At 36.8% G+C, this 24947-nt stretch overlaps 1 protein-coding gene across 1 annotated transcript; it reads right to left on the minus strand.

Annotated features, from left to right (window-relative positions):
• Window positions 1-3018: 3018 nt before the first annotated feature.
• On the minus strand, window positions 3019-5346 carry LOC113285352. The gene is made up of 2 exons (XM_026534265.1): window positions 4446-5346; window positions 3019-4132 (listed from the first exon to the last, which is right to left on the minus strand). The coding sequence occupies exons 1-2, from the start codon at window positions 5081-5083 to the stop codon at window positions 3400-3402; spliced, it is 1371 nt and encodes a 456-aa protein (XP_026390050.1). The 5' UTR covers window positions 5084-5346; the 3' UTR covers window positions 3019-3399.
• Window positions 5347-24947: the final 19601 nt, after the last annotated feature.

Raw genomic sequence — 24947 nt, forward strand, 5'->3', positions numbered from 1 at the left:
TATGTATAATACTGATAGGAAGTGCTATTTGCTGTGTTTTTGCTCCTTTTTTAGTCTTACCCTTCAGTACTTATGTGAAATACTGTAATATGTCTATCGATTCTCTTATTTTTCATAGATCTGTCACCTGTTGTTGTCATACTGTTGATTTGTAGTTCATGAATATTCAGTACATATATCGCATACTGATAGGAAGTGCTCTTTGTTATGTTTGATTCAGTACGTATATGAAATACTGAAATAGATGCTCTTTGTTACGTTTGATTCAGTACTGGAATTGGATATGGAGATGATCTGGAGCTGCAGTTCAGAACTTAAAATGACAGGTTTTGAATGATAAGAACAGGAGTTGTTGTTGGTTCAGATTTGCAAGCTTGTGAAATTGGTGGTGGTCTTGATGAAGTTACAAATTGGTTGTGACGTGTGTTTGAAAGAAGGTGTGCTGCAAATGGATTTGGAGGAACACAGAAGGTTGGGTTGCTACATTGTATGATCCTACAATGTATGTGATGTAATACGTTTTCTAATTTATTTATCATTGATTCTTACAGATTTGTACTCTACCTGGAAGCAGTGCAGCAAATATGTACTCGAATTTGTAAGCATTCAGATATATAATCGGATTTGTAAGCAGTACGACAAATATGTACTCAAACAGATATGTACTCAAATTTGTAAGCAGTGTAGCAAATATGTACTCGAATTTTTAAGCGTGTACCAGATATGTACTCAAATTTGTAAGCAGTGTAGACACACACGTTTGGTAGTAATGGGCATTATGGACATTTCCATGTTTTAATTAATTTTGGACCTCCGGATAAAAAAAAATTCCGGTTGGACCCTACTATAAATAACTATATGGCCTAGGACCAAACAAGAAATTTTCCGGCCTGTAATAGGACCGGTAATGGGTCCAATAGCATAGCTCAGTGGTATCCCATCAACTCCAGTAATCCAGTACGTCAGGGATTCAATCCCGGCGCCGTAAGGTTTGTAGTAGATTAGTTGTATAGTGGGTTGCGGTGTTGGGTATGGCAGTGGGGTCAGTCCAACTGGCTGGGTTCGGATAGGGGCCTGGGTCGGCTAAAAAAAAAAAAGCAGAAAAGTAATAGGACCGGTAAAAGACTCACCAGTCACCAACAGCATCAAATGCATTGATTTGATCTCTGAAACACACATAACCACAGAATTCACTTGGGTGCATGCTACAAGCTAAAACTAGTAAAAACACATAGAAAGGGTGTGTTAGGCGCTGTCCCTAAGAAATTCCATTTTGGGTGATTAGCAGATCGACTCGATTGATTGATGATATGGATTGAGATGTCCTGCTGCAAGTCCATCTACACCTCTGCCCTGCCTAGAGAGTAGTACCCACAAGGAAGGAACACTGCGTCCTGTCTGGCACTACCCGTGACTCCAGCTAGTCTAAGAATGGGACCTTAGGCTAACAGTAGGAATGAGTCATTTGAACAGTAACACAAATAATGGGCATAGACAGTTGCAGCTTGTGGCCACCAATCTAAACTATAAAAACCACCTCTGACGGCACACTGATTCATGTAGAACCCACCTTTGCTTGGTCGATCGCCTAGTCAAATTGGTGCCTTGGTTGGTCCCATGTATCTCTGTCAAGCACCTCGGGATATCAAATTACCAACCATTATTAACCGTCCGAAAACGACATTTCAACCAACATATTGTTACAGTTTTGGTGGATCCAGGTGAAATACTCAACTTATGATGTTCCACCGGTTTGCAGAGGTATAAACATAATGATACTGCCTGCCTACTATTATGAGAAAGCTACCAAAGACCCTAATTGTGCAACCACTTTCCAAGTCTGTTCGGACTCTTGACCTTAGTCGTCTACTTGCCTTCCTCCCAATGCCCACGGCACTCTAGATGCATGAACAGTTCATGGTCTTTGCTAGTGGAAACTTGACCCAATAAATTTTTTGCCAAGTAGTTTTCTTGATAGAAACCCGATTTAGAATATGTTTCATCAGAGATATTTTTAGTAGGGCTGTGATGCAAATTAAGAATCTAAAAGTGGAGATATTTTCTTTTTGTCTAACTTGAGGAAGTTGCCATGCAATTACTTAGAAACTACAAAATTGTAAAGTTGCAAAAGACATTCAATGAAATCCTTAGAATTTAGTCGATCATCAAGATATTATGCATCACCATCCAATATCAAAACCTTGGCTAAAAATGATCTCCAATGTTACATGGCCAGCCCGAAAAAGACAGGTCGGCTGGCCCGAAATATATAATTTGCCCTCCGATGCATATATGTTAAGATTCCGAATTTCATAATGAAATGAACTTTTTCTTGGTGAAGATTATATTCATAATCATCATAGTATGGCAAAGGAATATTTCGGCTTTATCTTTAAACTTTGAAGGCCACACCCTCCCACACCAACCAAGTCTGATTCACTGGATCGGAAACAGCCAGACTCTGTATGATCAGCCAAGCCTCATAACCTACCAAAAGTCTAACTCAACCACCAAGGCACTAACTCACAACAAAAAGGATGCACTAAGTGACAAAATTAAGAGCACATTAAGCATGCTCATAAAGCTAACCACATAATTAAACCCCAAATAATTGGTTATGCATTAAAAAAGGGGTTAGCAGATAACTTAACCCTTATCTTAGCACAAACAAATCCACGTGAACGAGGGCCACAAACCATTACTTCGAGATCACCCTCTTACAAAGTAAACAAAATAGACCCTTCTTTTCTTCCTTTACAGCTACATTCAACTGCTGTTTATCTGGTGGCCCTATATTAAGTAGTACCATTAAGTACCATTAACTTCATTTTAGACGTGCTAGCACTACCAAATTCACCACTTAATGCCTGCTGCCAAACCCCTTCAAAGACCTCAACTAATCTATCTCTTTTGAATTAATCAAGACATATTTTAAGTAATACCTACTTAAGCAGTTGATAATTCCAAAACAGAAACACTAAACAATTGGTTTATTTTTCCAAATTTCCAACCACATTATTCAACAACCAAAAGGAAAAGTCATATCATCAAGATGATCATCCATAACAAACCCTTTAATAATCAACCCATAATCAAATTAAGAGCTGATCAAATCAGTCAGATAACAAAACTCCAACCAAAAAAACAAACAAACCTACAACTGAAAAACTACTAGTATCCCACACAAAGTCACACACAAAACAGTGTTTCTTTGCTACTTTCTTCCTCTGCCTCTCTCTATTTCACTCACTATACAATTTTACAGAACCAGAAGAACACCACAAGAACAAACAATTCTAATACCTAGTTTGTTAGTGATAATAAAACGAGGTGACGAAAACTAAAACCAATCGTCAAAAACTCTAGCAATCCCAAAACATTAACAAAATAACTAATAAATCAGGACATATTATCCTGTTGCTGGCATAATTCCTTCCGGAGCTTATGCGAGAAAAGCTGGCAAGCATCCATACTTAGATCCATTGCCGCAGCCAATGCAACAAATGCTGCTGCATCTTCAGTGCAATTCACATGTTGCACACTGACTTCAACTCCTGGTTTACTGCATTTACCTTCTCCTTCAACTGTTGACGACATTACAAATCCTCTGTATAAGCAGTAAGGCCATAACCCATATCCATGATCACCGCTGCTTCTTGGACTGCAAGCAGGCGAACTTGAATTTGATGGTGTTGTTCTCCCATTAGTATTACTTCCACGTCCAGACATATCTATAGAAAATTTACCTCCCTTCTTAGTAGGCAAAGTTGACTCAGACAACAAAATCCCAGTAGTACTCATTCCACCATTAGTATCTAAAAGAAGCTCAAACCGATACCCCAAACCATCACTACTCCCACGTTCACGCCAAGCTTCAAGTCTTCCCCATGGTTTCCATGTATTGTCACCAGGTCTAAGAATCAACCATGCACCAGGATTCGATCTACTAACTCTGTCTGAACCAGGTGAAGCAACAAATGGTGTGACCATTGATGCCGCTGCTACTGGTGAACCAGACAAATCATGGACTGTAATTGACCATCCTTTTCTTTCTTTCCCCGGTCTCTCTCTTTCACTTCCAATTGATGTTAACCAACTCCTTGAACTGATTGATGGTTCTAATGTTGATGATCTGTTTTAACAAAAACATACTTAGTACTCAATCCAATAAATAAATTTCAGTTTAAAGCATAAAGGATGTTAAAAGACTTCTAGCTTAAGGTAATAAGGTTGTTGGTTCTTGATTCCTTAAAATCTAATCTCGGACTTCTTAATTTGTTCAAAGTTAGCTTTAAAGTACAACTAAATCTTACTTTGATGATCAAATCAAACAATTAACACTTACAAGCAATCTACCTTATTTTTAAGGTTATAATCTAAGCATGCATAAACCCTAAATAATATTAAACCGAAAAAGAGATGAAGTGAGGACTCATTTTAAGTACCTGGACATAAGATTGCGGTCACCGGAAGAAGAATTTCTGAAACTAAACTTGCAGGTGAAAACAGGTTGACGGAGATTTCCTTGAATCTGAGAAACTTGAGGACTACATTCCGGCTCACCTTCAAACTGAAATACAAATCTAGGATCAGGTTCCGACCTAACATTTAAATGCATCTGCGTAGAATTAGTCCCGTCTCCTTTGTTACCGACTCCAACCCAACCATTCTGATAAACAGCCGCCCTAATTTCAGAACCAGTAAGATCCAAAGGCACAGAAACTTTCCCTAATAGTCTCCCAGAGTTAATTCCACAGGTAGCGCCTCTTCTCCCAGTATAAATCGATATCTTCAAACAAGGTTTCCCAGCAAAAATCGATTTAGCTGCAAGCTTATCAAGATCTGCTTTACTCAAATGGAAACTCGCAGCTAAACTCTGAATAACATGTTGATTATCAGAAACTTTACTCTCTGAAGGTATCAATGGTATAATAGCTGTTTGTAACGGAAAAGACTTGAGTTTAATCTTGCAAAAACACGGTGAACTCGACGGATGTACACCTGAAAGTGCTGGTTTTGATGCTACTGGTATTTTCAAAGCTAAGTTTCCAACTAAAATTCTCACAAATGGACATGGATCCATTGTTATGAAATAGAGATAACTGACAATAACCTCTTCGAATGATTTTTGAGAAGAAGAAGTTTAATCTTCAGTTGAAGATCAAAGCAGGAGTTGCTGAGTTTTGGAAATCATATTGCTGATGAAGTTTTTGGAGAGAGAGATAATAAAGGGGGTGAAGAGTTTGAGAGAAAAAGTGGTAGGACTTCTCTTGTAGTTTTAAACAGGCTGGAATTGCTGGGTGATGAAGTGTGACAAGGAGGAGAATATCGCATAGAAAAGCGTGCTGCTGAGTAATAACTAATAAGAGCTGCTGCTGTTTTTTTGGGTTTTAGCTGGTGCGCAATGTGCACGTACAAAATTCACTACGACTTCTAATTAGTGGGACCTTTCGAAATTTTTAAATTGTGATTACCATAAATATTTTGGCCTTATTTTAAGGTGTATCCGACTATCCGTCCGTCTTTTTCTGAAACTCGATCTTTCATCACATCATGGAGTGTATTAGTTTCTATCCGGTCTAGCTGTATGGGATGTAAGCCTTGGTATTAATTGGGTTATGATATTTGTTTGGTGATATACAGCTAATCAAAAGCTGTCTTTTTGTGACTAATTAAATCGTAAAAATACATGCAACCACACAAAATACATACGTGTAGATTACCTTGGCATAGCCTTCAGTTTAACAACTCATTATACGCCAGCTTTATACCGTGGTCCTACCCAGCCACGTCATGAACCGACGTACAGTGAAATTGAAACGGCCCATGGGAGAGGTTGCACAGGCGGTTAGGCACATACAATATGGCCCGTGATGAGGTATGAGAATGAGACAGTGTTTGGATAACAGGGCTTGTGTTGTGTGTTATGGCCGTGACAGTTTGATTGTCTGAGATTTTGAATGGTTCCGGTAAAAGTATCTGGTTTGAATAAACAGTTGTAATGGTTGTGTTGAATTGGTATGACGGTCTAAATGCGACTTTTTTACTTATATTTTGGTATACATTGCATGAGGAGGAGAAAAGAAAACGACTGTAATCAGTGTGTTATACGTCAAGATGTGCCAATTGTAACGGACGGCTGAAAAGGATTCCCGGCCACTGTTCAAACTTCAAACCTTGATGTGAGCTTCACAATTAAAGGCAATCTAGGAAGATTACAGGACCACAGTCCACAGCAACAGTTAGCGCGATGGGTAAATCAAATTCAAATCCAGAAAGAGAAAGTGACTGAGAAATGTAAGCGTAACTTTTTCGGTTGCGCCAACAGATTTCAAATCTATGGCTTTCGAGCAACTTGTATTATCATATCGTATACGGTACACAACTACACATGTATAATGCAGGTCCTCCAGGGTATACAACCAAACTTTATATACATAAATCATACGTATATAGTTCTGACTTTTCATTTTTTGATGGTTAGCCAAAGTGCCAAACAGATAAGGGTTTAGTTAGTACTTGGTACTAGTTGATCATCTTATATAAAAAACAAAATCACATCAGGATATTCACATGCATTTTGATGCGATGGAATAGACTCAACTCAATAAATTTTGATTCCTTCAACGATGGAAATCTTACTTCAAGTGTTGGCATTTATTGGGGTGTCAAGATACGTCAATTATTTACTATTTTTTCACGTGGAAATGAGTTGTTAATTTTTCTTTTCTCTTTGAAAGGACTATTTTTGATGCTAGGGCTGCGGGCTCCGGTGGTGGGATCTTTCAATCTTGAGTTGTTAGTTTATGCATATAGTGCTAGCCCCCTCGGTTAGGCTGGCTGATATGTTTTGTATTTGTATATTGTTGGTTAATGGTTGTAATGTATGTATGTACTCGAGTCCCGTTGGCCATTAATTACTTGCACTTATTGGAACCTCTATTGATTGTAATGCGAATTAACTCCAACTTGCTTGTGCATGCGCTAGCTAGGGCCGGTCGGTAGCCTAGCTTAAGTTGTTTGAATGTCGTGGCCCTAGTGTGGTACAATTTAGTAGGTGCCTAAATGCGTACTTATGAGTGTGAAGATGGTTATATATTTTACTGCAGAGACGAGTAAATATGTGTTGTGTCACGGAAAAGGGATTTTTGCAAGTTTTATCTTCTTCTTTTTTTCTATAAATCTAATGTAGAGGCTCAGCGCAAATGTGGATATAGAGGCTTGGAAGCTGTGTCTCTACCGACTAGCTATGCAGCTTAACTCAAAGGCTAGAAGAAAAAAACTACACGCTTGGAGTGACAAGATGGTTTATAGTCAGGGCTGAGCAAGGTTGAAACTTGAAAGTAAGACGAGACGTGAAAAAAAAAAGAAAAAAAGAAAATCTTCTTATGTAAGAAAAAGTTGGAATACAAATGAACCTGGTCAAATTGGGATACACCCAGATTAATTGGGATATACATAATGAGACAAAATTTGGGTTATTGAAGTAAAACAAGTCACCCCTTAACCATGTATTTTCAAAATGGCTAATATATCCCTTGTTTAATTAACACAAAATTGGTTAAAAGACCAAAATCAACAATTCCTGGGTGAAAAGGACATTTAGATTTTGATACTGTTTAAATGGACAAAAATGTAAAAATAGCCAGGATGTAAACAATTTCATCCTACCCATTTTCAAATACTTTTTCTTATTTTTAATTTACATCAGGATGCATCCAGTTTCATCCTTGATATTTTCTAAGGATGAATCCAGTTTCATCCTTGCTGTTTTTTTGGTGTCCATTTCACCCATACTAATTTTTACTCGTCCATTTGAACCGTGTTTTAAAAATATTTGGACAAATGACTCATTTTCCGTTTAATTAACATTAAAAAATCTGATTAGATTAATTAATTGAGTTTAGATTAATTAATTGAGTAGATTAAAACTTTTATCTCATGATTTCAATCAACATCAGTTCTGAAAATGTGAACGGTCGGCAAAGTTGACGATTGGAGACAATGCCGACTAACTTTGGCCGGCAAGGTCGACGAATGAAGAAAATGCCGACTAGCTTTGGCCGGCAAGGTCTATGAATGAAGAAGATGCCGACTTTATTATTTTTGACACACAAGAGACTATTGTAAATGCTTCACTAGTCGGCACTTATTGATTTCTTACCTTGCCGGCTACCTTATAGTAGCAAGGTCGATAAAAAATTCCCTGCCGACTATAAGATTTTTGACATACAGAGAAAGGTGTTACAAATGCATGATTAGTCGTCAAGGTATTATCCCATAACCTGTCGACCAAACTATAGACGGCAAGGTATAAAGATGAATACCGTGACGACCATGTAAATGCTAATTTCAGAGATGAAAAGTCGTCACAATATTCAACCTAGGAAGATACCGACTAATACCAATCGGCAAGGTCGACAAAAAAAACACCCTGCCGACTGATGATAGAAATGTGGAATTATACATGATTTGAGATTGGGTATGATTTTGTACCCATCTCAAACCGCGTATGAAGTTGTACTCGGTTTGAGATTAGGTACAAAATCATACCCAATCTCAAATCCCGAAGCCATTTTTTTTTCCGTTTTGTTTTGATTTTGGATCTTTTTTAGTTTTGTTTTGATTTTCAATTTCATCACATTGAATTAGAGTTTTTAAGATAGATTTTGAAAATTATTTGGGTAATCAGTCGGCATGGTATTAATAGCAAGGATAATTTAGTCTTTTAGCATCTTTCAGACACCCCTTAGCACACTACCTTGGATGGGAACAAAATAGGTATTCCCCAATTTGGCCAGGCAATTGAAGACACAGGTCATGTGATTTGTATAAAATCAGTCTTTAAAACTTACTTGGCAAGTTGGTGCAGTTCCACTACTGAACTGACGATATTTTTGATCTGTTATAATCTGAAAATTTTAAACCTCGTTTAATTGGGGGCCCAAAAAATAATTAGGGGCCTCAGACATTTTATTTCCACCCCAAATATTTTAGGGGTGTACCAAAATATAGTGAAAATACTATTTTTCCGTACACTATTAATAAATCTTAAAATCCCATTAACCCTTAATTCTAAGCTCCCAGTTCATTTCTATTTCTAAACAAAAAAATCAAAGTCCCTCACCTTTAACTCTCTCGTCTCTTCTCCTCCATTAACGACTCCATGAAGAGAAAAAAAAAATCACCCGAAAAAATTTCAGTTACAGTAAGAGGGTCGTAAATCCGACAAGCCTAAACCCTAACGATTTTTCATATGCATGTAACGACCATAGAAATCGTTAAGGTATATGATGAGGAAGATAACGATCATATTTCTGGTTTTTCATATTAATTGCCCTAGATTAGAGTCGTTAACATAATATAGAAACTTATGACAATCCTCTATTTTTTTTATTTTTTTTTGATACGCGAAAGCCGGATCCAGGCCCCTACCCGAACACAGCCACTATGAACGACCCATTTTTAAACGTCAACGACCCTAGGTGAAAAACAAATAGCCTTTATGTCCTAAAAAAATTTAGAGTCGTCTTGGTATAAACACACAAAATAACGACTCTTCCTACCCAAGCTACTAAGAGTCGTCAGGGTGTATCATATTACCCTGACAATTTTTCATAACCTGGAAAAATTGCAGGTTTGAGTCGTCATTTTTAGTGTCAATACATTGACGACTTTGTAGAGTCGTTAGGGTATACACCCCTCGACATTGACGACTCTTTCTCTGTGTTGTGACATATATCCAATCCATGGGAGAATTTAAGATAATATTACCATCAACACAATCATCTTTGTTGCTTGAACCTTTCCCAACATCATTTCCTCTACTTGAATCACTCATTTCTAAAAAGTCTAAGTTTTCCTAAGGGTGGGATGGGTTGGGTTAACCCATCCAACCCATGCCCAACTCGAACGTTGGGCGGGCATGGGCAACGTACAACAAAACTTTGGGCAAGCTTGGGCATAATTTTTATAAACCCGAGTTAAATTTGGACAAGCATGGGCACAAATATTTCTAACCCAAGCAACCCTCCCAACCCGAAGAACTATGATGTAGGTATATAAAGAGAAAATTTAGATATTATCTTCACATCTAATAATGAAAATATAAACTATATATATCTCAATCATTCAATATGAAAAAAGTTTATACTATTGTAAATAATCTTCGGTTATTTGGAAATTTAAGATAAATGGAGCAATTAAATCTTATTATTAGTAAAATTTGTTATTATCGTATTAACATGCAAACTCATATGTCTAGCGAAATTTGGGCCAACCTGACGAACTTGGGGAACCCGAGGAAATAATTTGGGCGGACTTGGGCAGTACCTTCATGAGTTTCACGGGATTGATGGGCAATCTGGACAAAGGATTCCTAACTCGGGTCTGCCTCGGCCAAGCCTTATAACTTCCCAACCAACCCAAATCCCGCCCCTGAGTTTTCCTCTAAAACCTCTTATTCCTCTTCTCAGCTCGCAAAAATAATTAAAAAAAAATCCAGTTTTAATCTAACACAATCTAATCACACTAATAATTAATTTAACTTAATTAATTATTAACACTAATCATTTGAGGGCAGTTTAGTCATTTTAAAAAAATTGGATAAGGGACGACTCAAACTAGGTCTTGATAATCTTTTTTATCCTCTAGTGGGAGTTCTCTAATTAATTTCTAGGACCCCAATTAAACGAGGATATTGACCTTGCAATAAAAACTTACAACTTTATAGTTAGTTTACAACCAATATTCTGCGATTATTATCATCTAACTGTGCATCTCAGATAATGGTGAAACCATTTAGGATAATAACAAGATAAGTCCACCGCCCCCATCAAAGTGGTGTTAGAGAACTGTTGTAGGTCACCATTAGACTTGAACTTGTAGATCATCTTTGTTAGTCGACCTGGTCTTCTAGGGATGTAATAAATTGGTGCTGAAAATGTCCCTTGCCTTGGATAGTTATATGGACAAGGACACCCTTGGACAGTTAGACTTGGCCTTTAGAGCATCTCTGTCCGAAGAGCCGCACCTAGATATATTTAACTCGTGCCTATGGCATGGAAGTCCACCTTCACACCAGAAGCGGAAGGCATTACAATTGCGGAATTGCCTACCCATGATTTAAATAGTAATATACACTAACTAAAAATGTTTATCCAAAGTTAACATGTAGCTTAAACTTAGTATGGATGGATGTAGGGGTTTACCTATCTTTAAACTAATAAATGATCTTTTCTAATTTGATGAAATGTATCAAATAAATGTGTGCAGATTAACATATGGGATGGCCACATTAGTCAACAGCTGCTTGTCAGCCTCTTGCCTGTGGATAGCTAGTGATGTTAGTGAAGGGAATAATGATTCTTATCAGCTGGGTACCAGGTACATCCAATAAACGGTCTTCAAATTTAACATACATTGTACCGCAGCCATGGTAAATGCACTGTCTTCTTTTACTCATCATGGATCCAGTTACATTTGGTACAACTGCATGTGCAAATCTCTGTTGGGGGACCTTGATCGAAGTGGTAGAAAAATGTAAAAAGAAACTCCATTTACCAAAATGTCAAGCAATTTATGGGTTTACTTGTTATGGCACGGTTTGTTGTTACTTTCTTTTGAATGAATTTACTGCATTTACATGGGATTCCCTTTTATACAAAAATCAAAATGATTTGCAGAGTTAGTGTACTCCTATACTCACACTATGAGAGTGGATGACTAAACTATAATGTTGATGAGTCTTGCTGAAATAATTTAAAGAAAATCATACGATATCTTTTGAAAATATCGCTTAATCTAGATGATATGATAGTATATCGTGACATTTACTGCCATACATGTATACTAGTTAAAAATGAGTTTGGCTGAGAAAATTATTTGAAAATGCGGTCTAAATATCATGGATCAGTAGAAATTAGAGGTTAAAAATTTTCACCAAACTTCCTACAATCTGATGAAAATATTACAAATTACCCTTGTTCATGCACACCTAATGGAAATTATGTCATCACAGATCTAACCATTATTAATTTTTTACTACAAATTTAGTACTGTTAATTTATCAGGCTAATTGGATATTGAATGTGATTTGCCAACAAGTAGTAGTACAAGAAAGATATTACGGATCTGTGTTCAATGAGGGGGGCTCATTACTACGTACTACTGATGGGGAGAGAAAGTAATAAAGAGGAGCACCAAACGTGAATCATGGGACCTGCTGGATGTACATATCTACATGTAAATCTGTACTAATTTAATCTCTCCCACCACCACCACTAGGCTCTTTACTATCTTTTTAGTTCTACGAGTGGTGTGTCTGAACTCCTCAGTGGTCCAGTTTCTCCTCTCGTGGTCAGTCTCTGGTCTGTTGCACCACCACCACATCAATCTCATAATTTATCGTTTTAGTACATATTACTATCTGTTTCCTGAATACGAGAGCTTGGTCGTGCTTTTACTATACATAACTTACATCTTTCCACTATTCATGGTTTTTTATTTTTCACTTCATCATCACTAATCCCAGCCCTCCGATCGAAGTTTCATGTACATACACTTCTGTACGAAATTATGGTACTTAATCTATAATTAATGGTTTATTGAATTCCCCATCATCGAACCTAGTTGCAGCAGTGGCCTAAATTCGTATTTGAGGTGTTAAACATGAGCCATGTGTGTCATGGGGTTTATGGGGTTGTATTTCAAATTAATATGCACATACAGCCTCAAAATTATGGGTGTTATTAGAGTTTATGATCAGCAAGGTTAACAGGAGAACCTCTTCTCTTATTTACACCCTCAATAAACTGTGGTTGATCAATTTTAGTGTCGGTGATGCATGCATATTGTTACGAGAAAAGGAAAATAGTATTTGAGAATGGACCATAGGAGATATAACTATAGGGTGAGAATGGTTCAAGTAGTGTGGTAGCTTAGGGGCCTCTGATGGTTGGAAAACATATCAAATCTCGCAAGGATCTTGGGCCATGAAACAGATTTTTAGTGTCGTTGAACTTGAGCGGCACATTTTTGCTTAGCATAGTAGATCTTTGAATCGCAAGACAAAAAAATTATGTTCTTGCGATGGATTTTGTGTCCCCATTGACCATTTTTAAATTTCAGGTTTCGTTGTCAATATGAGACAAATTTTGGGTCGGTAAGCTTGGGATATCTAAGCAAATTTTAGTTCAAGTTAGTCGATTAGAGTTTTTCCAATGGAACGCGTGTAAGGATAGATGTTTAAATTCACATGGGATGTCGATTTTTCAAAATCTTTCTTCAACCATAACTTCTGAACGATGGCTAGATGACCAATTATTGGTTAGGCTTATAAACTTTTTGTTAGTGAGATAATTCAGAAAATAAAATAGAAAGATTATTAATCACTTATTAGATGACATTTGTGAGACTGGGACATTAGAATTGGTTTGAATTTGAAATGAATTTTCTTAATTTCCAATATTTAAGAATACACATGGGATATTTTCCTAAGAAAAAAGTTAGATATTTTTTTTTGTTAAATAATCAACACCCAAAAAAAAGACTAGAGATCTGCCTCAACAGTTGGCAACAACCAACCAGGAGGTCAAGACAAGAAACAAGTTTCAGAGTTGTCTTTGGCCCAAGCTGCCGAACTATGAGCTACATTGTTATGGCTACTTGGTTGAAAAGTAAAAATACGGGGAATTAGACAAGAACTGAAGAAAGAAATGTCCTTAAAGAGGGCATTTGTCCATCGATTGCCATCGAAATTACCTTGAAAAATTGCTAATCAGAGCTTTTGTATTCCACGATGAAATAAGTGATTTGCTACCCTACTGCTTTCTTCAAAACAGCCCAAGTGACTTTCGTTTTTGCTGATGGGCTTCGTAACCACAAACAATTAATCAAGATATTTCCCACTAATTAACTGGTAATATAGCGGTAGTAAGAAATCGTTCCCACAGAGAGCTGTGTAATTGATAGGTTATTTGAAATAGCAAGATAAAGTAAATAACAAAGGGGGTTTTGGTTTTAAGATAATAGAAAGACAATAAAGAAGAAAGAGATGATCAAGGAATCCTTCGCCGTTACCAAGCGATAACTGGATTAATATACTTATCTATTGTTCGTAAGAACCATTCATCACCAACCGTGGAATAACAGCTAGCTCAGTGTTATCCCCAAAACTCCTTGTACCACGGATACGGAAGCTCTCCAATATCAGATTTTATTCAACCGAACCACCAAGTAGTAGCTCACTCAAGGTGTAATCCAATCGAACGCTTTAAGCTTTGTGAATTAGATTGATCCCAGTAGTTAAACTCTTAGCTCAAGGTTTACTTGCTGGTGTTGTCTTCACACACGATTGCTCCACAGAATCCCTCTGTAAGGTCTCACGATTTCTACTTGTGTAGAGAGTCAATCGACGATTACTTATCTCATAACCTCCACTAGCAATAAAACAATCAATAGACTAATCTGGTTGCGCATCCAAACCAATCTAATAATCACTCATAAACCCTAGATATAGTAAAGACAAACGATGATGATAAAACTCTCAATAGGTTTGTATTATTAATAAAGCTTTACGCTTAGAACATTGAATTCATCCTTAATCAACAACGGATTTAGCTACTCATATTACAAAGAAGAAGAATCATGGTGGTTTCCCCCTAAAGGGGTAAACCCTAGGTTTTTGACGTAGAGCTTGTAATATGAGACGATCCCTCTTTTACATAACATAATACCTTTTTATAGGTTTACATTACTTGGTCTCCAAGTATTTAGTTAGGTTTAAGAACCCGACCCGAAAACACGAACTAACGACTCCAAACGTGCCCTTAGGCCTTCCAAGGTGTAAATACACGTTTCTCATTTTCTAAGTGCGCGAACCCAGTCCGAAAACTTCAAATTTCAGCAGATATTTTCGGAGATAAGTCTGCGAACCCCGTCCGCAAACCCAGTTCGCGGACTTCACTGTCTTCGGTATTCAATGGAAACTGTTTTGGCCACAACTTCTTCATCCGAACTCGGAATGACATCATTCTTTTTGCATTCTTTTTATATTTAAATTATATTCAAGATAGTGATGAGAAATCCTTAACTTGAATGAGTTAAGATCGGTATTTTGCATGTGTCTTGATTATGAGTGTTTTGCTCCTTTTCGTCGCACTTCTTCCACTTCTATTGGACTTTGGCACTTGGATACTTGGAATACTTCTCTTCTTAGATCTTTTCAGAAATTTGTATCTCCTTTGTGGATGCTCCTTTGTGGATGATTCACCTATTTGAAGCAAATAATAGAAAACAATAGTAATAATACGAATACATACAAGAATAATAGCTAAAACAAGTATGGAATGGACACTAAAATCATATGAATTATGCACTTATCAAATTCACACACACTTAGCTTTTGCTAGTCCTCGAGAAAACTAAATAAAACTAATCCTAAATACAACAACTCCATCTCGTTGAGGATACGGTTACTCTTAGCATGAATAACATGCCTTTAAACCCCTAGGTGTCCCTAGTGGACGAGTTATAGTCTCGTGAGGGCTTACAAGAGGTATACGCACAAAACCTACTCCAATTTTTCTCCTTAGAAGAACCGCTAAGGATAGACACAAAATAGTAGCTAATAAGATAATCAGCATACATATGTTCTTTAGCTGCAAACATCCCACATACATTCCAATCCGCACACACAAGCAATTACTTACGTATGACATTCAACCTGATTGCAAAACTCTATTAAGATAGTCATAGTACTTGTTGCAACGTTTGCCACAACACTGGCATACTGAAATCACATGGATAGATAAGAAAATGGAAATAGAAAAGTGAAGTGTGCAAATGTTGACTAAAGTGAAAGATGTTACCCAAAATACTTGTGTGAATGTCGTCAAAGGATATATATTTATAGCGCACTAGTTGAGAGAAGCACCCATTTAACTCGACCACATGATTAGATACTCTAAGCGCATGTTCCTTTTCAGCAAGTACATGATAGTTGCCTTGGATCCTGCATTCCACGCTTGCTTAGGTGACGGAGACAGGGACAACGTTTCACACATACTGCTATCAAAGTGTCAAGAACCTCATCAATAGTCTCTTTGACTTGCTATATAATGATGATATGGTTTTTGTTTTCATCGACTATGATTAGTCTGAAATTCCGGACCTATCATTTATTAGTGTCAATAAATGAAGAGGAGCCTTATTTATATGTAGTTTTCTTTTATTTTATTTTTCTTTTTTTCTCAATTTTTTTTCCGGCTCACTCTTTACTCTTTACGAGTCTAAGACAATTGTCTTATGGGGATATTATATAAACTCAACCAATGATTACCTTGCTACAACATCCACGGCAGTATCAGGATCCCACCAAATCACTTTAGAGAAACATAAAACTGCAAAGATAAAAAGAAAGTGATTCAGTAATGATTAATTGCAAGGATGACTCTTTCAAACGACTACCATAGCTTAGTTTCGCATTCAATTATGAACGTAAATATTTAAGGATTGTATAACAATTAAGTGGGAATCAAGCTATAGCCATAAGAACTGTTTCAACCTTAAAAGGTTTCGAGTGTCATCCTAAATAGCTCATAATTAACTCTAAAAGATGAAGTCGAGTTTGCAAAAAATCAAAGAGTAAGATTCTTTTTTTATTATTTTTTTATGCAAGCCAAACATGCTTAACTACTCCCCCACACTTAAACTCAACATTGTCCTCAATGTTCAAAACCGAAAATTCTAACTTCTGACGTAACAGCACTGAAGAACTCAAAAACTGTACAAATTTCTAGGGAACTAGGAAAAACATCCTAAAAGAAAGTTGTTCTCCTAATTCTTTTCTATAAGGTGTCAAAAGCGCACAGTGTTTCGATAAACGTTCTGAATTTTATGGCCTCCGGACTGACTGACATGCAATCTGAAAAAGTTCTGGAAAAATTCCGAAACTCAAATGTCCAGGCCTATCGCTCCAACTTAAAAGACTCCAAATTCAAATTTTCTTTTTGGAAAAAGAAGGTATGTTTTTCCTCTTTAAAATTTGGGATCAACCACTCAAATCGGACTCCGTATGAAGTCTCGAGAGCTATTTTTGTGACAAGTGCGTAGTCAGAATTTTCTGACGAGAATTCGTCAAAACTTTCATTATAGATATTGGACTTTGTAAAATCTAAGATGGGAATGCAAGATATGATATGAAAAACTAATAAAACTAAAAACAAAAGGGATAGAGATACAAAACCGATGGGTTTCCTCCCACGAAGCGCTTGGTTTAACGTCGTCAAAGCTCGACGTTATTGTTATCGTCCGTACACCAACAATCTGAAAATTTGGTAATCCGTCCAAATAACAATCTGCAATTCAAATAATAGCTTCACTAAAATGTTATCACAAAATATAAATATTGAATCTATCACTTTATTGAAGTTGCCCCCACACTTAGTCCCTTCTACACTCAGAAGTGGATAGAGAACATAGAATTCGGGAACTTCAAAAGGTACCTCAGTTTGGTGAATCTGAACAATACTCGAATCAAACACATCAAGTGGTGGATACTTAGAAGCAAAATAATCCGTTAAAACTTTGGAAGCACACAACTCCAATCCTAAGTGAGGTATTTTCTTAAAAGTTGGGTTAACAACTCTTTTAGAATCTACTTCAATTGGAGGAAAAAGATCAATAGATATAGAATTATGTAAAGGATTAGACAAACCTTGTTTTGGATCCTCATTAATTATCTCCATTGAATTATTTACCTCAAGTATATCGTGGTCCTCTATTGAACTATTGCTATCTAGCTCAATTGGGTCTTCCACGACTTCAATCAATTTGGTTGCATTCTCAATCTCAATCTCTTCATCACTCACATCGTCCGAATCAAATTCCGCTCTCATAAACTCTACCTCGGTATAAATTTTTGGGTATTCTGCATGAGTCTCAGTCGAGGGAATGATTGGGTCTACTTCTTGCAAATCAACCGGCCTAAACACATTGTAATATGGATGTTCATTGCAACGTTGATATGCATTCGAGTACGTCACACCGTTCATAACAATGGTTCGGTCATACCAAGGCTCCTCATTTTGAATATACGAATGATCATAATTACGATCCGGAGTTGGTATAACTTCATCACTGTTATGGCGATTCTCCAAGGGCGGCTCATCTTTTTCCATTTCTTCCTTGATGCGATTCACATCTCTTTCTAAGTTGTTAATGCCCTCTTGAAGTTCTTGGAGTGATTGATCAACGATTTGTTGACGTTGATCAATACTTTGTAGACGTTGCTCAATACTTTGTTGACGTTGCTCTAATCCTTCATAATAATTTTCTATTTGCACATGAAGATCTTCCATCACGATACACATTTGTTCTGCAACACTTGAAGAAATAGGATTAGAAGCATAACTATCCTCCCATCCTTGTGATTGTTCACTTACATGCCCGTCATAAGGTTGTTGACATGTATGAGAATATCCGTAAGGTTCCGTGGGATATTGATCATAGCCAAAAGATTGGTTCTGATTATACTCATAGGATGGTTGGTAGTTGTCATATGAATGAGATTGAAAACCATATTGATTACCATTGTTGTGTGATTGATCTTGTGCTCCGTACATGTTATTTCCGTAAGCTAAACAAAAACAAAAACAAGCTAAAAAAATAAAAAATCAATTAGCGACTGCTCCCCGGCAGCGGCGCCAAAATTTGATGGGCGTCGTAACCACAACAAATTAATCAAGATCTTTCCCACTAATTAACTGGTAATATAGCGGTGGTAAGAGATCGTTCCCACAGAAAGCTGTGTAATTGATAGGTTATTTGAAATAGCAAGATAAAATAAATAACAAAGGGGGTTTTGGTTTTAAGATAATAGAAAGACAATAAAGAATAAAGAGATTATCAAGGAATCCTTCGTTGTTACCACGTGATAACTGGATTAATATACTTATCTATTGTTCGTAAGAACCATTCATCACCAACCATGGAATAACAGCTAGCTCAGTGTTATCCCCAAAACTCCTTGTACCACGGATACGGAAGCTCTCCAATATCAGATTTTATTCAACCGAACCACCAAGTAGTAACTCACTCAAGGTATAAACCAATCGAACTCTTTAAGCTTTGTGAATTAGGTTGATCCCAGTAGTTAAACTCTTAGCTCAAGGTTTACTTGCTGGTGTTGTCTTCACACACGATTGCTCCACAAAATCCCCTATGTAAGGTCTCGCGATTTCTACTTGTGTAGAGAGTCAATCGACGATTACTTATCTCATAACCTCCACTAGCAATAGAACAATCAATAGACTAATCTGGTTGCGCACCCAAACCAATCTAATAATCACTCATAAACCCTAGATATAGTAAAGACAAACGATGATGATAAAAACTCTCAATAGGTTTGTATTATTAGTAAAGCTTTACGCTTAGAACATTGAATTCATCCTTAATCAACAAAGGATTTAGCTACTCATATTACAAAGAAGAAGAATCATGGTGGTTTCCCCCTAAAGGGGTAAACCATAGGTTTTTGACGTAGAACTTGTAATATGAGACGATCCCTCTTTTACATAACCTAATACCTTTTTATAGGTTTATATTGCTTGGTCTCCAAGCATTTAGTTAGGTTTAAGAACCCGATCCGAAAACACGAACTAACGACTCCAAACGTGCCCTTAGGCCTTCCAAGGTGTAAATACACGTTTCTCATTTGCTAAGTGCGCGAACCCAGTCCGAAAACTTCAAATTTCAGCAGATATTTTCGGAGATAAGTCTGCGAACCCCGTCCGCAAACCCAGTTCGCGGACTTCACTGTCTTCGGTATTCAATGGAAACTTTTTTGGCCACAACTTCTTCATCCGAACTCGGAATGACCTCATTCTTTTTATATTTCAATTATATTGAAGATGGTGATGTGAAATACTTAATTTGAATGAGTTAAGATCGGTCTTTGTCTTGTGTCTTGATTACGAGCGTTTTGCTCCTTTTCGTCGCACTTCTTCCACTTCTCTTGGACTTTGGCACTTGGATACTTGGAGTACTTCTCTTCTTAGATCTTTTCAGCACTTTGTAGCTCCTTTGTGGATGATTCACCTATTGGAAGCAAATAAGAGAAAAAAATAGCAATAATACGAATACATGCAAGAATAATAACTAAAACAAGTATGGAATGGACACTAAAATCATATGAATTATGCACTTATCATTTGATTCTTCCAGAGAGTAGACTTCAGAAGAGGAGGATTGTGGACAAGATGAAGTGGAGGATTGTGGTGAATGGTTGCCTTCAACGCAAAAAAGATGCTGAGTCGAATAATCATATCTTCCTGCATTGCCAGATTACAAGGAATGTATGATTATACTTCATGGAAGTCTACAGGTTGCAATAGGTTTTTCAGAATTCAATTAGACAAACTCTATGGGAATGGAACAGGAAAAAAGGAAGAAATTTGTCTAGAAGAAGAAGATTTTGGGATTTGATCCCATTTGCTATTTGGTGGACATCTGGATTGAGAGGAACAATAGAGTGTTCGAAGGGAAATACAAAACCATGGATGAGATAATTGACAGTGTCAAAACTCTCATTTACAATTGGTTTGTGAACCATAATATTTTTGATAATTTTCCGATCAACCAAGTCCTGAGTAATTGGCAAGTTGTACTTGGTCCTATGTAACACTGCTCTACTATAATTGAGCTTTGTATTATTTTACAGTGCATCATCTTCTTATTGGTGCTACTGTCTTTTTAATCTATTGCCCTTTTTGAGTAAAAAAAAAAAGTAGACTTCAGAAGAGATGGCACCACAAAAAGAAAATTTCCCAATAGCATCCCTGATTATATATCCTGCACCATTATCCATCGAGACAGGATCAAGACACCATCAGTATTTCTTTTAACCAACCTTGAGGAAAAGGTATCCAAGGCGTACCATCAATGATATTGGGGTAAGGGGTAGGAGAAATAATAGGGCTTTTGAAGGTGACCATGAACCTAGCTCTGGCAGAAACTGCACTAGGGTTCTCCTTTTTTTACAGAAAATCAAGTTGTTTCTACTAATCCAGATAGACTACATGACAACATCAAAAAAAAAGAAAAAAAAAGACTCCTTAGAGAAGGAGGTAAGAATATTAATAAGCCAATGATCAAACCAATCAAGCAAAGTAGAGTAGGCAAAGTTCAGAATAGGCAAACCAAGAGAGATAGCAGACCAAACAGAGAAATAAAAGGGACAAAGGACCAAGGCATGTATAACAGTTAAAAAAGAGGGGGTATAACAACCACACACAATATTTCGTTTCGACAATCTGTATGGACTAACTCCAATATAATTCCAAGAGAATCAATTAGACAATCATACTCAATCAAGGAAAATATATCCAAGAGTTATATCTCAACTTCTCAAATCAATCTGCAATCGAACAGATGGAAATCTGTGAGCCGGATTAATAAGATAAATAACTTGGATGTTACCAAAGACCAATATTCAAGCGTCAATCAATTTCAATCAACAACCAAAGGTTGGATTCACCAATTAATTGAACTATACACAACCTGTGATATTTCAATTATATAAAAACATAATGCGGAAAGAAATAACACAGACACAAGAAATTTTGTTAACGAGGAAACCGCAAATGCAGAAAAACCCCGGGACCTAGTCCAAATTTGAGCACCACACTGTATTAAGCTGCTATAGACTCTACCCTACTACAAGTTAACTTCAGACTGGAATTTAGTTGAGCTCTAAGAAATCTCCCACTGATTAAGGTACAGTCGCGTTCCTTATGCCTCTGAATCCCAGCGGGACTCTACGCACTTGATTCTCTTAGCTGATCTCACCCACAACTAAGAGTTGCTACGAACCAAAGTCGAAGACTTGATAAACAAATACATCTCACACAGAAAAGTCTATTGAATAGATAAATCTGTTTCCCCCAGAAATACCTACGAGTTTTTGTTCCGTGTTTGAATAAATCAAGGTGAATAGGAACCAATTGATACACCGGACTTATATTCCCGAAGAAGAGCCTGGTAATATCAATCACCTCACAATAATCTTAATCGTATGGTAGTGAAACAAGATATTGTGAAATCACAAAGAATGAGACGAAGAGCTTTGTGACTACTTTTTATCTTACCTATCGGAGATTAAATATCGAGCAAATCTTAGAGAAGATGGTACTCAATACGATAGAACAAAGTAAGATCAGAACACGCAACTACAGAGAAAATAGTTGGGTCTGGCTTCAGAATCCCAATGAAGTCTTTAAGTCGTTAACCTATAATGGTTTTAGGAAAAACCTAGGTTATAGGAGAATCGACTCTAGTCGCAACTAGTATCACACAAGAGGTGTGGGGATTAGGTTTCCCAGTTGCTAGAGTTCTCCCTTATATAGTCTTCAAATCAGGGTTTACAATCAATGTTACCTTGGTAACAAAGCATTCAATATTCACTGTTAGATGAAAACCTGATTAGAGTCAAGCTAATATTTTTCAACCGTTATATTGACTTAGCTTGTTATGCACAAATGAAATGTGCCTTCATTTAGATATGAGTAACCGTACCTAAACGTTTACACTTGATTGGCTCAACAATAGTTAACCGAAGTTAGCCATATGAACACTTTCATATCAACCTTGTTCATCTTTATCACAACTAGTTCAAATGACTCAAATGAAACTAGTTATAGAGTTGATCAATTGTTTATATTCTCATAGAAGTATACAAGACACAATTAAGCAAAATCGGTTTTGATTCACTCGAATCAATTCATGAACATTATAGCCAGGGTTTGCAATGATTGCAGTATTTGTTCATGAGCGTGTAAACATACATAACCGATTTTAGAACTTAACCCACTCAGGTATGCTAATGGGTACGCATACCTAAGTTCTCGGACTTGGTCTTGTCCGCAAGTATGCAAACGGGTATGCATATTGTCGTTCATAACCGAACTCAGTTGAATAAGTACGCATACGGGTATGCATATTATAGTTCCCGGACTTCAAATGTTGAATCAGTAAGCATACGGGTATGCATACTAAATTCACGGACTTGGAATACACTTGCAACAATTAGCATACAAGTATGCATATTGTGCTATATCCAATCAAAGGTTAATTGTTTTAAACTCCCACTTCAATCATTGAAACATTCTTGGAAGACGAGAATAGATGTCTCACACAAAATATTAGCTTTAAAGAAATTTTCAAGTCATCGAATGATCAATATGAAACATTCTGAGTCTACATCAAATGACTGTCTCACACAAATCATGTAAGATGTTTCCAGACGATTTTCACATGATCATCTTTTGACTTTCGTCAAGAATAAAATATGAACTTAGCTAAAACGAAAGCTTACCAACACATATTTCGAGAAATATGTAAGCGAGTCAAACTCGGCTCTAAATATCAAATGTGTATAATGTAAAGTCTATATAGTTATACGACTTTTGTCTCAATAGGAGATAGAATAGAAATAGACTTCTAAGTGACAGATGAGTTCAAGTCTCCACATACCTTTTGTTTATGAAGTTCCACAAGCTCCCCTTAGTAGTTCTTCATCTTCAATCGATGAACGTCGTGAAGTCTAAAGCTCAACTACACATTCTATCCTAATCCGAGACATAGCTATAAGTAGACTTGAAATCAAGACTTATAGTTTTGACAACTAAACTTGACAAACAAGCTTGAGATAAAAAAGCTTGCAAGTTCGACCGAGCAGTGCTCTAACAACAGTCTCATTACAAGCAAGGAATCTACAACAAATGATGGTGTCATCTAGTTTGAAGAACAGTTCTAGTTGGCAGAGCATTTCTGAAAAAGCGGGAGTCTAACAACCACACCCAATATTTCGTCCGGGAATCTGTTTGGACTAACTCTAATATAATTCCAATAGAATCAACTAGATAGTCAGACTCAATCAAGGAAATATATCCAAGATTTATATCTCAATTTCTCATCACAATCTGCAATTAAACAGATAGAAATCTGTGAGCCTGATTGATATAAAAATAACTTGAATGGTATCAAAAACCAATGTTCAATAGTCAATCAATTTCAATCAACAACCAAAGGTCGTATTTACCAATTGATTGAACTACGCACAACCTATGATATTTCAATTATATAAAAATATAATGCGGAAAAGAAATAACAAAGACATCGGAAGTTTTGTTAACGAGGAAACCGCAAATGCAGAAAAATACCGGAACCTAATCCAGATTTGAACACCACACTGTATTAAGCCGCTACATATTTTACCCTACTACAAGTTAACTTCAGATTGGAATGTAGTTGAGCCCTAACCAATCTCACATTGATTAAGGTACAATCGCGTTCCTTACGCCTCTGAATCCCAGAAGGACCCTACGCACTTGATTCCCTTAGATGATCTCATCCACAACTAAGAGTTGCTACGATCCAAAGTCGAAGACTTGATAAACAAATTTGTCTCCCACAGAAAAGTCTATTCTGATAGATAAATCTGTCTCACAAAGAAATACATATGAATTTTTTGTTCCGTCTTTTGATAAATCAAGGTGAACAGGAACCAATTGATAATCTGGTCTTATATTCCCGAAGAACAACCTAGAAATATCAATCACCTCACAATAACTTAACTATATGGTAGTAAAAAAAGTTATTATGGAATCACAAAGAATGAGACGAAGAGCTTAATGATTACTTTTTATATCTTACCTATCGGAGATAAGTCTCGAACAAATCTTAGATAAGATAGTACTCAATACGATAGAAAAAGCAAGATCAAAACACGCAACTATAGAGAAAATAGTTGGGTCTGGCTTCAGAATCCCAATGAAGTCTTCAAGTCGTTAACCTATAATGGTTTTAGGAAAAGCCTGGGTTAAAGGAGAATCGACTCTATTCGCAACTAGTATCACACATGAGGTATGGGGATTAGGTTTTTCCAGTTG

Source organism: Papaver somniferum, chromosome 1 (genome assembly GCF_003573695.1).
Source record: "Papaver somniferum cultivar HN1 chromosome 1, ASM357369v1, whole genome shotgun sequence".
NCBI classification, from domain to species: Eukaryota; Viridiplantae; Streptophyta; class Magnoliopsida; order Ranunculales; family Papaveraceae; genus Papaver; species Papaver somniferum.